At 37.9% G+C, this 12,568-nt stretch overlaps 2 protein-coding genes across 20 annotated transcripts in view; one reads left to right on the top strand and one right to left on the bottom strand.

Moving 5' to 3' along the window:
* CTNNA3 (catenin alpha 3) overlaps positions 1 to 12,568 on the top strand; it is a 571,770-nt gene that overhangs the window by 258,926 nt on the left and 300,276 nt on the right. The window lies entirely within an intron of this gene.
* The window catches only part of LRRTM3 (leucine rich repeat transmembrane neuronal 3), an 89,266-nt gene that overhangs the window by 76,187 nt on the left and 511 nt on the right, over positions 1 to 12,568 (bottom strand). For 5 of the 7 annotated variants that reach the window (XR_694191.2, XM_009675969.2, XM_009675989.2 and 2 more), the window contains exon 2: positions 10,719 to 12,250. Coding sequence is in view for 6 of the 7 variants with exons in the window: in XM_009675969.2 (XP_009674264.1) it covers positions 10,719 to 12,250 (1,532 nt within the window). In the remaining variant the exon portion in view is untranslated. Of the gene's footprint in view, positions 1 to 8,553; positions 8,914 to 10,718; positions 12,560 to 12,568 lie in introns of those variants that run through there. The other 2 variants (XM_009675978.2, XM_068950841.1) reach the window with 2 other exon arrangements.

Genomic DNA, 12,568 nt, shown 5'->3' with positions numbered 1-12,568 from the left:
AAAATCTTGTTGATTTGGCTACTCATAGCTGGCTTTCCCGGAAAGCCCTGCTGCATGGCTGAGGAAAGATTTGGGAATAGTTTTTCAAATGAGTTGCTGGGGCTGTTCAAATAGTTTTCAAATTGCTGTAGCGAGCTTGGTGCAGAAGTTGTCGCACAACGCCAGTCCCCAACAGGCCGCAGCCTGCGTGTCACAGCAAAGGGCACCTCTCTTGGGAATGACTCTCAACCCCTAAGTACGTACACACGCATACTCCCAAACAAACAGGAGTATTTGGGCACCTTTCTCCTCTGTTGATACTGGAGTGTTGGCATGAAGGCGGGATACTGCTGTAAGTACATGAACTAGGTGGGAATAATGAGTACTTGTAATAAATTCTCAGTGCAGAGTCTGTGTCTAGGAGCATTTTCTTTTCATCGCCTCGTTAATGAGTTTCAGCCACTAAGAGCATAGAGTGCTGAATAAGGGTTTACATTTAATTGAAGTCCTCTGTTCTTTACTGGCAAAATGTATTTTATGCACTAGATGGATGCAATTAGCGTGATGAGGCTTTAAAAGAAATAGGCTTCGTTAAATTTAGAATTTGCCATGTCAGTTTGTACATGAAGCCAAAGCATACAAATCAGTAGTTCTGTGGGTTTCGGGGAATGCACTTATGATTATTACAGATATATAGAAAATTTTAACTAAAGATACTGTAACAGCCGAAATATAACATGGTTTCAGACTGGAGAGTGCAATCTATTATGTTTTGATTTCAACTCATTTTATACTGCTACAAAACAACTCAGTCCTTCTTTGTCAGAACTTATGTGCTAGAGCACAGAAAAACCTGCAGCCCTTTGGATAGCAGGGAATTGTGCTTTATTAAACATTCGTAAAAAGAAACCTCTGTGAATACTGCTGGCTTGCAGTGCATTGAAATTAAGGGCAAGCTGCATGCCATTCATAGTCACTGTTCCCCCTACAATATCCCTGCCTTCTGCTCCATCTGATAGGCAATAGCTTTTCACTTCAAAATTTTTGTCTTAAGAAAGATCACATGCAGAAATGAATTAAAAAAAAAAAAAGGCAAAAGAATGCTGAGAGGCCATAGCTGTGTACTGTAGACTTCTTTAAGCTGTACAAGAAGCACTGGAAATAAGTTAAAACTTTCAGTGAAGAAGAACTTAGTTACTGGCAATTATACACAGACTGTCTTGCAGGGCTTGTTGCTTCCCCTGTGGTAGTTGCAGTTTATTTTTGACATGCAGTTTTTGAAAACAGGAAGCCACTTATGAAAAATTTGGAAGCTCTTAAGATTTAATATACAGGGTTCTGACTTAGAACATTAGGGTTTTTTCCCCATATTGTCTGTGGTTGTGACTTACTCGCTAGCAAAAAGGAAAAATTATTTTTATAGCTGCCGGTATCGTTAAAGATGAATAGAAATACACTGTCCAGCTTCGTGTATGTTTGAAGGAAATCTGCTTTTTAATGAAGGACAAGTTACTGGCTGGTAATTGGAAATGTTATGCAGGTTCTGAGAACGTATAATAATACGGCTAGTTTTGCTGCAGGCTCACATTAGTGTCAGTAGTGTAGCTTGGAAACTGTTGTTGAGGAATAATGGAAATAGAGAAAAGTGGTAATTTAGTCTTAAAAGTCCAGGGACTGTTTGGGATAGAGAAAATTATCCTTAGGAAAAATTTCCACTGAAGGGCTTCCATCGCTGTCTGTCGTGATGCTTTGTTGGAAGATGGATAGGAAGTATATTGCACTGTGAGTCACAGTTGTAACATGACATGAAACTAATCTTTGAATTGGAAACTGCTATTATATGTAATGCGTATGTATTCTGGGGACTGCAATGTGATTCAGAAGAAGCTGGTTGGTATAAAGCAATGCAGAATGAAGCCTAATTCACTGCTCTGAGGATGTGACTCATATTACAGATGGCTGGAAAGTTAATACTGAGATGTGAAAGTGTTATATTACAAGTAACAGTGTATTGCTAACTAAACTCTAATATGCTGGAGTGATTATTTGGGTTTGTTATATTTTGAAGAGAAAAAGATGATCCTTTTCTCAAATCCAGGCTAAATATTTTTTTGGTAGGGTTGCTATGATTGTGATTGTTATTCCTGGGGAACAAATTGTGTGCTTAAAATATAGATACGTGGTATCTAAACTGAGCCATAGGTAATTCCTTTTCTGAGGTTAGTTATTTGTAATTGTACAGTGGGAATTAGTAGTAGCCCCTTTTTGTAATAGGCTAGACGGCAACTTTGCAGCATATACCCTGTTTTCAATATCCATCCCACCCAATGTTAATAGGAAACATCTGCCATCATCTGCACATCATTGAGGTACAACTGTTTCCTTTTACCTCTAAGAAAACTTGCCCAAGGCTCCTGGAAGGGAGCATTTTAGGCTAGCTTCATGAAGCTGGTCACAGCCCTTTGTGGACTTAACAGACCAGTCTTGTTCAAACTTCAGTCTGGGGAGGAGCAGAGAGGAAATAACACAGAAGGGAAGTGCTCAGCTGTTGCTACAAAGTGAGTGGGATCTGGGTGTTTAAATTTCCATTTGCAGCTTTGAAAATCTCTCTTACAGTCTGCTTTAAAATAAACAAGACAATCCCTAGGAAACTGAAAAATAAGTAACAAAAAGTTAATTAAGGTGAAGTTTAAAGTCATACAGTTTTTTCTGTATGACTCCAGTTTGCATTTTATAAACTACATTCCACATACTTATTTATATACCTTTAAAAAAGACCTAAAGCTTCAGAAACAAGAGCATAAACCTGCAATAATCCACTGCTCTATCGTTCGTGATTTTTGCACAGCTTACTCCAGACCAAACAGATGTTTCTCTGTAACATGTAAAAAATAGGTAAACAAGAAACAACTCATATGCTAGAATATATATCAAATAATCCATTTATGATGGTTATATTTTCAATGACTCAGAGACTGTATGACTAATGTATTATTAGTGCACTTTATCTACACTCTGGCAGAACACATGTTCAGTCTTCATGTTTCCTTCATCTGCAGCTACTTTTAGTCTGGAGGGCAATGAAGGGAAGTATTACAAAGGCAGTTAGGATGCCCAGTTTCCACTGGAGATTTTGTTTGTACCTTTGAACGTTTTGTGCACGTTTTCCCTCCTGAGTTACATCTGAACCAGCAGAAGCGGCTGGTAATCTCATTATATTTTTTTGAAGTTGATTTGTGAGTATTGAAGCCTTTAAGGAAGTGGAAAATGTAAGTGCATGATTAAAAATCAGAACTGCAAAACTATGCATTACCATTATTATAGGTACCAGTTAAAGAACTGTTATTCAGACGTTCAGTAAGAAGTTCCATGGCTGTAAAGGATACATACCCAACAAATAACCTACATTTTGTCATAGCACAGAATAAATGTTAGGGGAATGCACTCAGCTAGAACAACGTAAAGGTTACCAGCTACGTATGTCATATTGTTCCTAGAGAAGTTGAAAATACTCATATGAGGAACAACAAAATAGCAAGGTGAAATATATTTTGATTGTTCCCGTATCAGCTCAGTCCCACAATCTCACAAAAATGCATCTTACATCATCAGAAGGTATTCTCCCTGTTATTGCTAGGTGTTAAATAAAAATGACAGAAAAGTTTTTTTGTTTGATGTTAGATGTGTCCAGACCCAGACAGCAGGATTATTTTTTAATTGATGTTTAAAATACTTTTAGAAATGCACAAACACTATTTTTTAATATTCCCGTTGTTTTCTGTTAGAATGTGATTTTTATCTCTTTCAAACCCACTTTTTTAATTTCTAGAGAAACTGAGAGAACTTCCCAGACTTTTTGCTAGCACTAAAAAGCACACGCAGTCCTCTTCTTGAGTCTTTTCCTTTTCCCATCTCTCAGATAATTATGCACACCAGCAGCAGCAGCTATAAAAATGCCACCTTTTCTTATAGTTAGTACGTCACACTATGGGATGTAGCATGGGTATAATACACTACTAGTGCAGGAGGTGCTGCTGGATTTCCAGTGAGAATAACTATTCAAGTTTGACTTCATGATGACAGCTTCTGCAGATGCTGACGATATCAAGCAGATTTTTTTGTTTCAACAGAGAACAATTAGGTTCCTGAGAAACCTAGCTGATTAAATGTTTTGTTAGTTTTAAGAAGAATAGGATTGGGACACAGAATTGGGTAGATAATTTTCTTAATGGTATAGTGAAGCAATAAGCCTGGTAATGTCCTTGTTTGGAGTGTGAGCAGAGGAGTAATTAAGATGTTCTGGTTTCATTTGTCCTTACAAGATGTTAATGGAACGTGGCTGTGCTGCCACGAAACATTTTGAGAATCTGCAAGGTTGGACTGTGGTTATGATGCCCTGTATGATCTTAATGCTACTGCTAATTTGAAATGAGAAATGTAACGGTCAAGAGAGTAAGGTGTGACACATGACCGTGTATTAGTTGCATAGGAACATGGTAAGTGAATGGTTTTAGGGGTTAGAAGGACATATTTGGGGGATTTCTTGGAGACCTCTTTTTCACTCTGAGATCTCCAAGCACTCAGTTTTTTCCTAGCAAGCCAAAGAGTTTGTGAGAAACAGTAAGAAACTGTAAGAAAAGGTTTAAGATTTTGTTTTATTACAAAGTTTGCTGTATTCAGTAATAAAGAACTTTAAACTTATGTTTACTATGTGAATGTTAAATATTCTCTGTAATAACTTAATTTTCATTAATCCATTTAGAAAGAAGAGCCTAACAAAGGAATAGAGATTAACTGCCCTTTTACCACCTCTCAGTAAGCAGTGCTTGTTTGCACATTAGAATGATAGTGTAACAGTATATTCAAGACGAGAATTGTAGGAGGAGACATGGTTTCAATGAAAGATGGTCAAATACAAGATATTACCTCTCCGTACAATTCTTTCTTCATTATTACTTTTACTAGGGTGTACTAGTTCTGAACTGTGACTTTCTAATTTCTCTGTTACGTAAAATCTTGGCCGACGACTCACACCTGTCCACCCCAGAGTTTCTTGAAGAAACTCTTTTTTTAATTTAAGACCTCATTGGTGATCTGTTCAAAGCCACTTTTTACTTTTTCACAGCCCACTGTGTTCCATTTACCGTAATGCCAAGAAATAGACTGTAACCCTGATGATCACATCAGAATCCTATACTGCTCTGTGCTAACACCAGTTTTAGAAAGCCTTAAAAATCAAAGCTACATATCATTGACTGATGACCTCCAGACACACTTAAGTACATAAAAATTTACAAGTATGACTATTTCGTTCAATAGGGAGTGAAATGAGTTCTTATGCATCTTGTTAAGGGAAACTAAACCTGTCTGCTATATACACTGGCTGTAATCCTGATTTCATTGACTTACATCGTTCATTGAGGTTTTAAAACTAGTGCCCTAAACATTGGCATAGAGTTTCTCTGAGGAATGAGGTAATTAATGCAATACGTACCAGAGGTTGCTGCAAGGTAAAAAAGTGATTTAGTTGATTCTGAAGTAGACTAAAGTAATTAACACTTGGACAGCTGTTTGATCTCCACAAGCAAATATGTTGTGTATTCGTGTAGTTGGTAAGTCTCCCATTGGTGTGATTACTGCTTGGGAATTTAATCTTTTCTGCATTGCTTTTATATTTTCAGGCAGATAATTTGCTTGTTGTATCTTTTGTGTACATTGTATATTTTGGAGATGAAGATGTTACTTTATCGTGGTTCCCAGGGGCTGGTGACCTTCCCTTTGATGTCTAATAGTACGCTTCTCTCAGCATGGTAAAATTAAACTCAAAGTACTTTTCTTTTTTTAATCTTCCATTTGAAAGTTGAATGAGTTGTTTGCAATCTGAGTTTATTTTTTGGGTATCTTAATGCGACTTAGTAGTGTTTTATAGATAATTAGTTCTAAATCTGTAGCCACAGATTTGTTACTTCTCCTGTCCTTGCTTACTCATTAATGCTCTTTTAGTAACAGCAGATCCTTACACACTGGATGGACCATTTCTTGCTGGCATTCATCTACTCCTATTTTATCCACTCATTCACTACATTTGGGTTAAGACTCCTATACATAGAGATGAAACTGCAGTACAATTGAAGACTTAATGCATGATAGACATTGAAGGAAATAGATGCTACGATCATGTTACACAGAAAGGTGCAAAGTAAAAAGGCAAACATCTTCTGTGAATTGAAGTAGACAATAGACACCTGTGATTTAGCTAACTACCCACTGGATGTCACTATTGTTCCACAGAAATTCATCTGGGAGAATATTTATCTAGAGTTGAGTGCCTGACTGCAAAGACCACTAGCTTGCAGTACACTGAAAATTTCTAGTTGTGTTTTCAGGACTATTTTACATTTATATTCATTTTACAATTGCATTTTGTATCAAGGTTCACTAGTTCATAATAAATAAAAAAAACTTGCCAAATCGCAAGCCATGATAGCTGTGTAAGTGTGGATAGTGAGTAATGAAAACCTACCAGCCAGTAGAGATGCTTGCATTCATTATTTGCAAGCCAGTTGTTCTCATTATTATTCTCTTCCTCTGCAGTTGCTGGAGGTAATCTCAACACAATGAATGAACATTACAAGTCTGCATGAATTTGCTTAGTGCATTAGCTATTTTTTTCCCAAAGATGAGCATTCAGTGTAGTTTATTATTCTGAAATATCACTTGAATATTCTAGGAGCTACTGAATTGCATCTCAGTCTCGTAATTGAGAGGCGAAGTATTCCACTGGCTAGGAGGATATCTTGGAGTAAGGAGACTGGATTATCTTCCCAGTACTCAACTGGTTTGTGATCTTGAGCAAATTACCTTAAATCTGTGATATAGTTTCGCTTGCCATCTTTTGTCTTCTCAACATCCCTTGTAAACATTTAGCAGTACAAATCCTTGTCAGACAATCTCTTATGCTAGCAGAGGAAGTCATGACTTCTTTTAAGATTATGGGGGTGCTGCAATAAAATGAAAAATTCTTGTTTGGTGGCTCCACCTAACATTTGTCTCTGCCTTGTTTAAACAAGTATTCACTGCAAAACCAATGAAAATGAAAACTGGCCTGGACAGGTGTGGAGTGAAATGTTTTGCCATTGAGTTGTAGCCCCAAAACACTAGATATGACTCAGGAAAAGCAAAAGAAGATAATTAAAAAGTGTTTCAAAATGCCCTCTTGCTCTCCTAAACTTGGAATATGTAGATAGCATTCAGACCTATGAAGGGATAGTCAAGCTGTGAGAAGAACCCGTACCCCACACCTCCTTCGCAAGTTGATGCCTAAAGTATTTGCTGAAGGAGTCAGGGTTTGTAAGAGCCATCACAGCTGTTGCACATCCACTGAGGATTCCTCTACACCATCCCTATCTGGGTTTAGATATCATTTTGTGAGAGACCGGCACCAAGATGTCTACAACCGAGACGAAGTGGGGCTTGGATTCTAGATGCCTGTATTCAAACGGGAGAGAAGCAAATGAGAAATTTCTTCTGTTGAATCTTTGAAGCACGAAAGCTTTGTTTGTACACAGAAACAGAGTCCCCTTTCCCAGGGACTCAAAGTTGCTCGGCTACTTTGACCCCGCAAACCAGGCCATTTCCTACAGGATGGTAAGGATTTGTGACTCCAGGGCAATGGCCTAGCCACCCAAAACCAAGTCACTTCTGTAGTGTTTAGTTTGACAGCAGTGAAACTAAATTTAGCTTGGCTTATGTAGTCTTTGCCCAAATTAAATCTACATTGTAATGTGTTATAACATGCTAGAAACCTGGTTTAAGATGGCTTCTAAGCCATAGCCACTAGAATGAGATTTAACAACTGAGCTCTCAGGCCTCAGGCTGTGCAAAAAAGTTCAATTAGTTATACTGCACATTTTATATTGTACAATCAGACAGCAGTTTCATTATCAGTGACTACAGTGGCAATTCCACATACATCTGTCTTTGGTGTATATTGGGAAATGTATGAAAAGTGAAGTCTGTTAGGTGTTTCCCAGGTAATAGTTGAATTAATTGGTCTTCTGAGCATGCCTATATTTGAATATAAACATGCTGGCTTTTCATTATTATGTTACCCATCTATGATTAATGATATACTGGCCTTATTCTCTTTTTCAGACCTACAGTTAAAGACTTTTCAAAGGGAGCTAGTAATAATTTTACAGGTATTGCCTTTTTTAGGAGGCTATAGATTGGTTCTTTCTGGGTATTGATGTGGTCAGAACAAGGCTTTGAAAAGATGAGACCACATACAGCCAAACTCAAAGGTATTTACAACTCATTCACCATCACAGACCATTAAGAAGGCAACGTTGTTTAGAAGATACACTGAATACTTTTAAATAAAAGAAATTCTGAATTAATAGTATGGAATTATTTTCTGAATGTACCTAGCACTCCCACAGCTAAGGAGTAGCAGAATTTTCATTCATTTACACATACATGCGTGCATGCACACCCGCATACGTACATATACATCTATACATATATATATGTGTGTATATGTATGTCTTGAGACAAATCTTTTTGCTTTGGCTGTACCTAATGTTAGTCACCACTGCAGACATTGAAGCCTTTTAAAGTACAGAGATGGTTCTTAACACCACGCTCACAGAAAACCCTAATCCTTCAATACAGGCATAACCAAGATTTGCTGGTAGAAGACTGAGTCCCATAACAGCTAAGATAATTCCATTTGTATTGACTTTTTAATAGCAACTTTCAAGCTACAACTCAGGGAGAAAAATCACAGTCTGCTCTGTGCTGCTGAAGTGTCTCGAGCACTTGCATTATTAATTGTGTGGGACCCTTTCTGCCCTCAGCGAAGCAGGGGTCTCAGTGTGGCATGCTTCAGTGCAGGCTGAGGCTTCCGCTCTTGATTGTTTCCTCACTATAGTCCTTAAAAATGAGAATAGTTTCATTATATGAAAAAACGTAGTTCAAGTGCATTCATTTTTTTTTAAGAGATGCTTTCTAGCTTTGTTTTAATTCTGTCTAGCATATCTCAAGGTGTGATTGGCTGTGAATGTTTTTTTTCCAGTAAAAATGTGAAAGAACATTCTGCTAAAGGTTTTGCTTTTCCTAATCTGCTGCAGTGAAACTGCTTTGTAGAAACATTCCCTCCCAAGTGGTTGAAGACGTGCAGTTTACTAAGCCAAATCAAGTTGCAAAATAGAGATAATTAAATTAATGACTTGCTTCTGCAAAGGAGCTGCCATATTATTTCAAGAATGAGAAAAGATAACCTTGCTATTCAATAGACCATCAAAATATATAGGAATTATGATTTATTTGGAAATACGGGGGATATTATATTCTTCTGCAATCAGTAAAATTACATGACTTTGGGAGAGGGAGGGTAGGGAGTAGCTGGATTACAAATCCGTATTTTGTTCAGCAACCACCGACGAGTGACTTCACATAAAAAATGAGTATCTGAATTCTTGTAAAGTCACTGGGGTTATGCTAAGATGGAAAAATAATTTGTCACTGATATCTTTAAGGATTTTTGGATGCATTCTTCTCAGATTAGTGAGTAACCAATTTTCTTTGAAAGCTCTTTACAGTTGGAGTTTTTCTAAAATGTACACTGTTTGGCTTTTAAGTAATGAAGCTTCATTTAGTTGTTAGAGGAACAGTGTGCAAAACACATCACAAGACCCTAACAAGCCCAGCCCAGCAAATAAAAAGAAATAGAAGAAAATGACAGATTTAATGGTTTCCTCAGCTACGTTAATGTCTTTGACAGTCTTGAAAAGAGAATTTCTAATGAGCACTCAAACAAATGTATGCAGGAAGTGGTCTTGCTTTTGCTACTGCACATTTGAGTTCCTCTAATTGCATCAATAAGGAATTTCTGCTCCTCATTTAATGAATGCCTTTTGACTACTTTCTGAAAGGCAACTGGATATAAGGGATAAACACTGGCATCTTTTGTATGAAGTCACATAAACAGGTTTCAGTAAGTCGTTATCAGGCTTAGAAACACTGTATTATAATGCAGTACAGTAAACCCCATGCTATAATTTTTATTTTTTAATGTTTATTAAGCCTAGATTTCTCTCTGCTTAGCTTTTGGTGTGATAGCTCTTCTCCTAAGACAGTACTTTAGCTCACCGCTGGCTTTTTATTATGTCTGTGTTGGGCAGAAATTGGGCGTTCTTTCAGAGCTATTTCTGCACCATCTCTAGGCTCAGACAACTCACACAATTCATATTATGCTACAGTACCTGCAATTTTTTCCTGTAAAAAAAAAAAAAAAAAAAAAAGTGCATGGGCAGGGTTTGTGTTTTGGGGTGAGGGGGTGCTTTTGTTTTTTGTTTGTTTGTTTGTTTGTTTTTTTGGTGGTGGTGTCATTTTTCTCCCTAAACAGAGGCACCCTCACTGCAGGTGCAGTGGATTAGTTATGAAAGAAGTTTTCTATTTAAAAACAAGTGAGACTTTAATGAAATCAGTAGAGGGTTTGTACAATAGGTATTGTATTAAACCAGAGCTCAGGCTTCACATGGATTGCAATATTTAAATTTCAATGAGTTGATTATATATGAGAGTAAAATGACCAGTATTATGAACGTACAAAAAAAGTGATGTGGAGGAGCTGTGCCAGAAAAGTGAGAAAAACGTTCCCTTTATAGTCCCTAGAGTTCAATAAAGCACCACTATTTCCCAGCTTTTAAAAGCTCTTTTATCACAATGGTTCATACCTCACATTCCCTGGAGCCTGATTTGTTATACGTGCAGGGTCCTGTTCCATTCAGCAGCATCTCACTCGTTTCAGTGTTGGTGGGTTTGTAATCTACATAAAATTCCTGTGTGCTTGGAGTCATTTGCTTCAGCGACTGTCTTTTCTTTTTCCTGTGCCTTCGCATGAGAGAGCGCTGCTGCAGCTGCTTCATGCTGGCTGGGTACCGCTTCCATGACACATAGATTACCAGCAGGATCACAAGCACAGAGAGGAAGAGAGCCACGCTGCCTGCTATGATTTTGTGGAAGGAGATGTGTTCTGTGTCGTGCTCGGGCTCGGAGCTCGATTCCGTGGCTCCAACAGTTGGGGGCAGAGGGGGCTTGCTGTCATGTTTAGGCCTGATGAGTTTTGGTTTAAATGTTGGCTTTGGGAGAGCTCGTGCTAATTCGAACCTTTCTGTGGTACTCTTGCCACAGATGCTGTAATTTTTCACTGCATCAATAACATTCACCCCTTGCAGCTCTTTGGGGCTGGCACAAATAATTGTATTTTCCCTTAGCCCTTTAAAACTTTTAAGCCAGTTTACCAGGGAGCAAATGTTTCTGCTGCATTCCCATATGTTCCCGGCAAGGCTGATGTCATTGAGGGATATCCAAGAATCCAAAATTTCTTGACCAATAAACGTGAGCTTGTTTGAATCCAGGTTGAGGCGCTGTAAATTGGGCACACACTGGAAAACACTAGGTCCACTGAAAGCTTCTATTTCATTGCCAGATAAATCAAGTCTTTGTAATGAGCTCCAGGTCCAGGACATAGTTTGTCCTATCACACTGATTTTATTCCACTGTAAATAAAGGTTTTGAAGGCTGACTAGCCTTGGAAAAAGTGCCAGGTTGAGCTTAGAAAATTGATTGTGCTCCAGGTGAAGCTCTTTCAGTCTGATCATGCCTGCAAAGACATTCCTTGCTAAGCTTCGGATCCGATTATAACCCAGGTCCAACAGTTCAAGGTTCCTACAGTCTTGAAATATTCGAACAGGGATGGTTCTTAGGGAATTGGACCTCAAATGTAAACTCAGCAGCTTCCTTAAGCCCCTGAACTGTTCAGATCCCAGAGACTGCAGCTGATTGTATGACAGATCCAAGTTCCGGAGATTTGTCACAGGTCTGAAGGTATTATTAAGAAAATAGGAGATTCTGTTGGAACTCAAGATCAACTCTTTTAGTCTGCGTATTCCATTGAAAGCATTTTCGTCAATATTGCTGATGTGGTTATGGTCTAAATAGAGCCAGGTGAGTTGATTAAGACCTTTAAATTGATTGTATTTTAGTTTTTGGAGGCTGTTATATCGAAGGGACAAACCTAAACAACCAGCAGATATACTTGAGGGAATCTCCTGCAATTTCTGAGATTCACAATATACCATTTTGCCTTCACACCTACAGCCCTTAGGGCATCCTCGTTCAGCAGAAGAAAGCATTGTCAGTAATACAGTAGGGGCTATTACCAGAGCTACAGCTGATCCGCTCAGTAGCCTAATTACATTGAAACCTGGAAATAAAAACAACTTAGAAAAGTTATCCCCCCACACATCAGTCATTTTTTAAAATCATGCTAAAATCTTTATTGCAACAGTCATTTAAAATCCCTAGCTTGACTCAACTACTTTTCACATTGTTTTCTTTACTCAGATTTTTCTTAAAGAATGTCTTTATAAATATTGCAACACAGTTGGGAGAAAGGTGTAATCCCTAAGCAATTTAACTGTAATCACAAATCACATCAAGGTAAGTCTATGGGGTAATTAAAGCAGAGGCTATGCAGTGGCTATGAACTATATATTTAAAAAAAAAAAAACATGAAAAACAT

Source organism: Struthio camelus, chromosome 7 (genome assembly GCF_040807025.1).
Source record: "Struthio camelus isolate bStrCam1 chromosome 7, bStrCam1.hap1, whole genome shotgun sequence".
Classification (NCBI taxonomy): domain Eukaryota; kingdom Metazoa; phylum Chordata; class Aves; order Struthioniformes; family Struthionidae; genus Struthio; species Struthio camelus.
The sequence above is the reverse complement of the archived record's forward strand: the minus strand, read 5'-3'. Positions and strand labels throughout refer to the sequence as shown.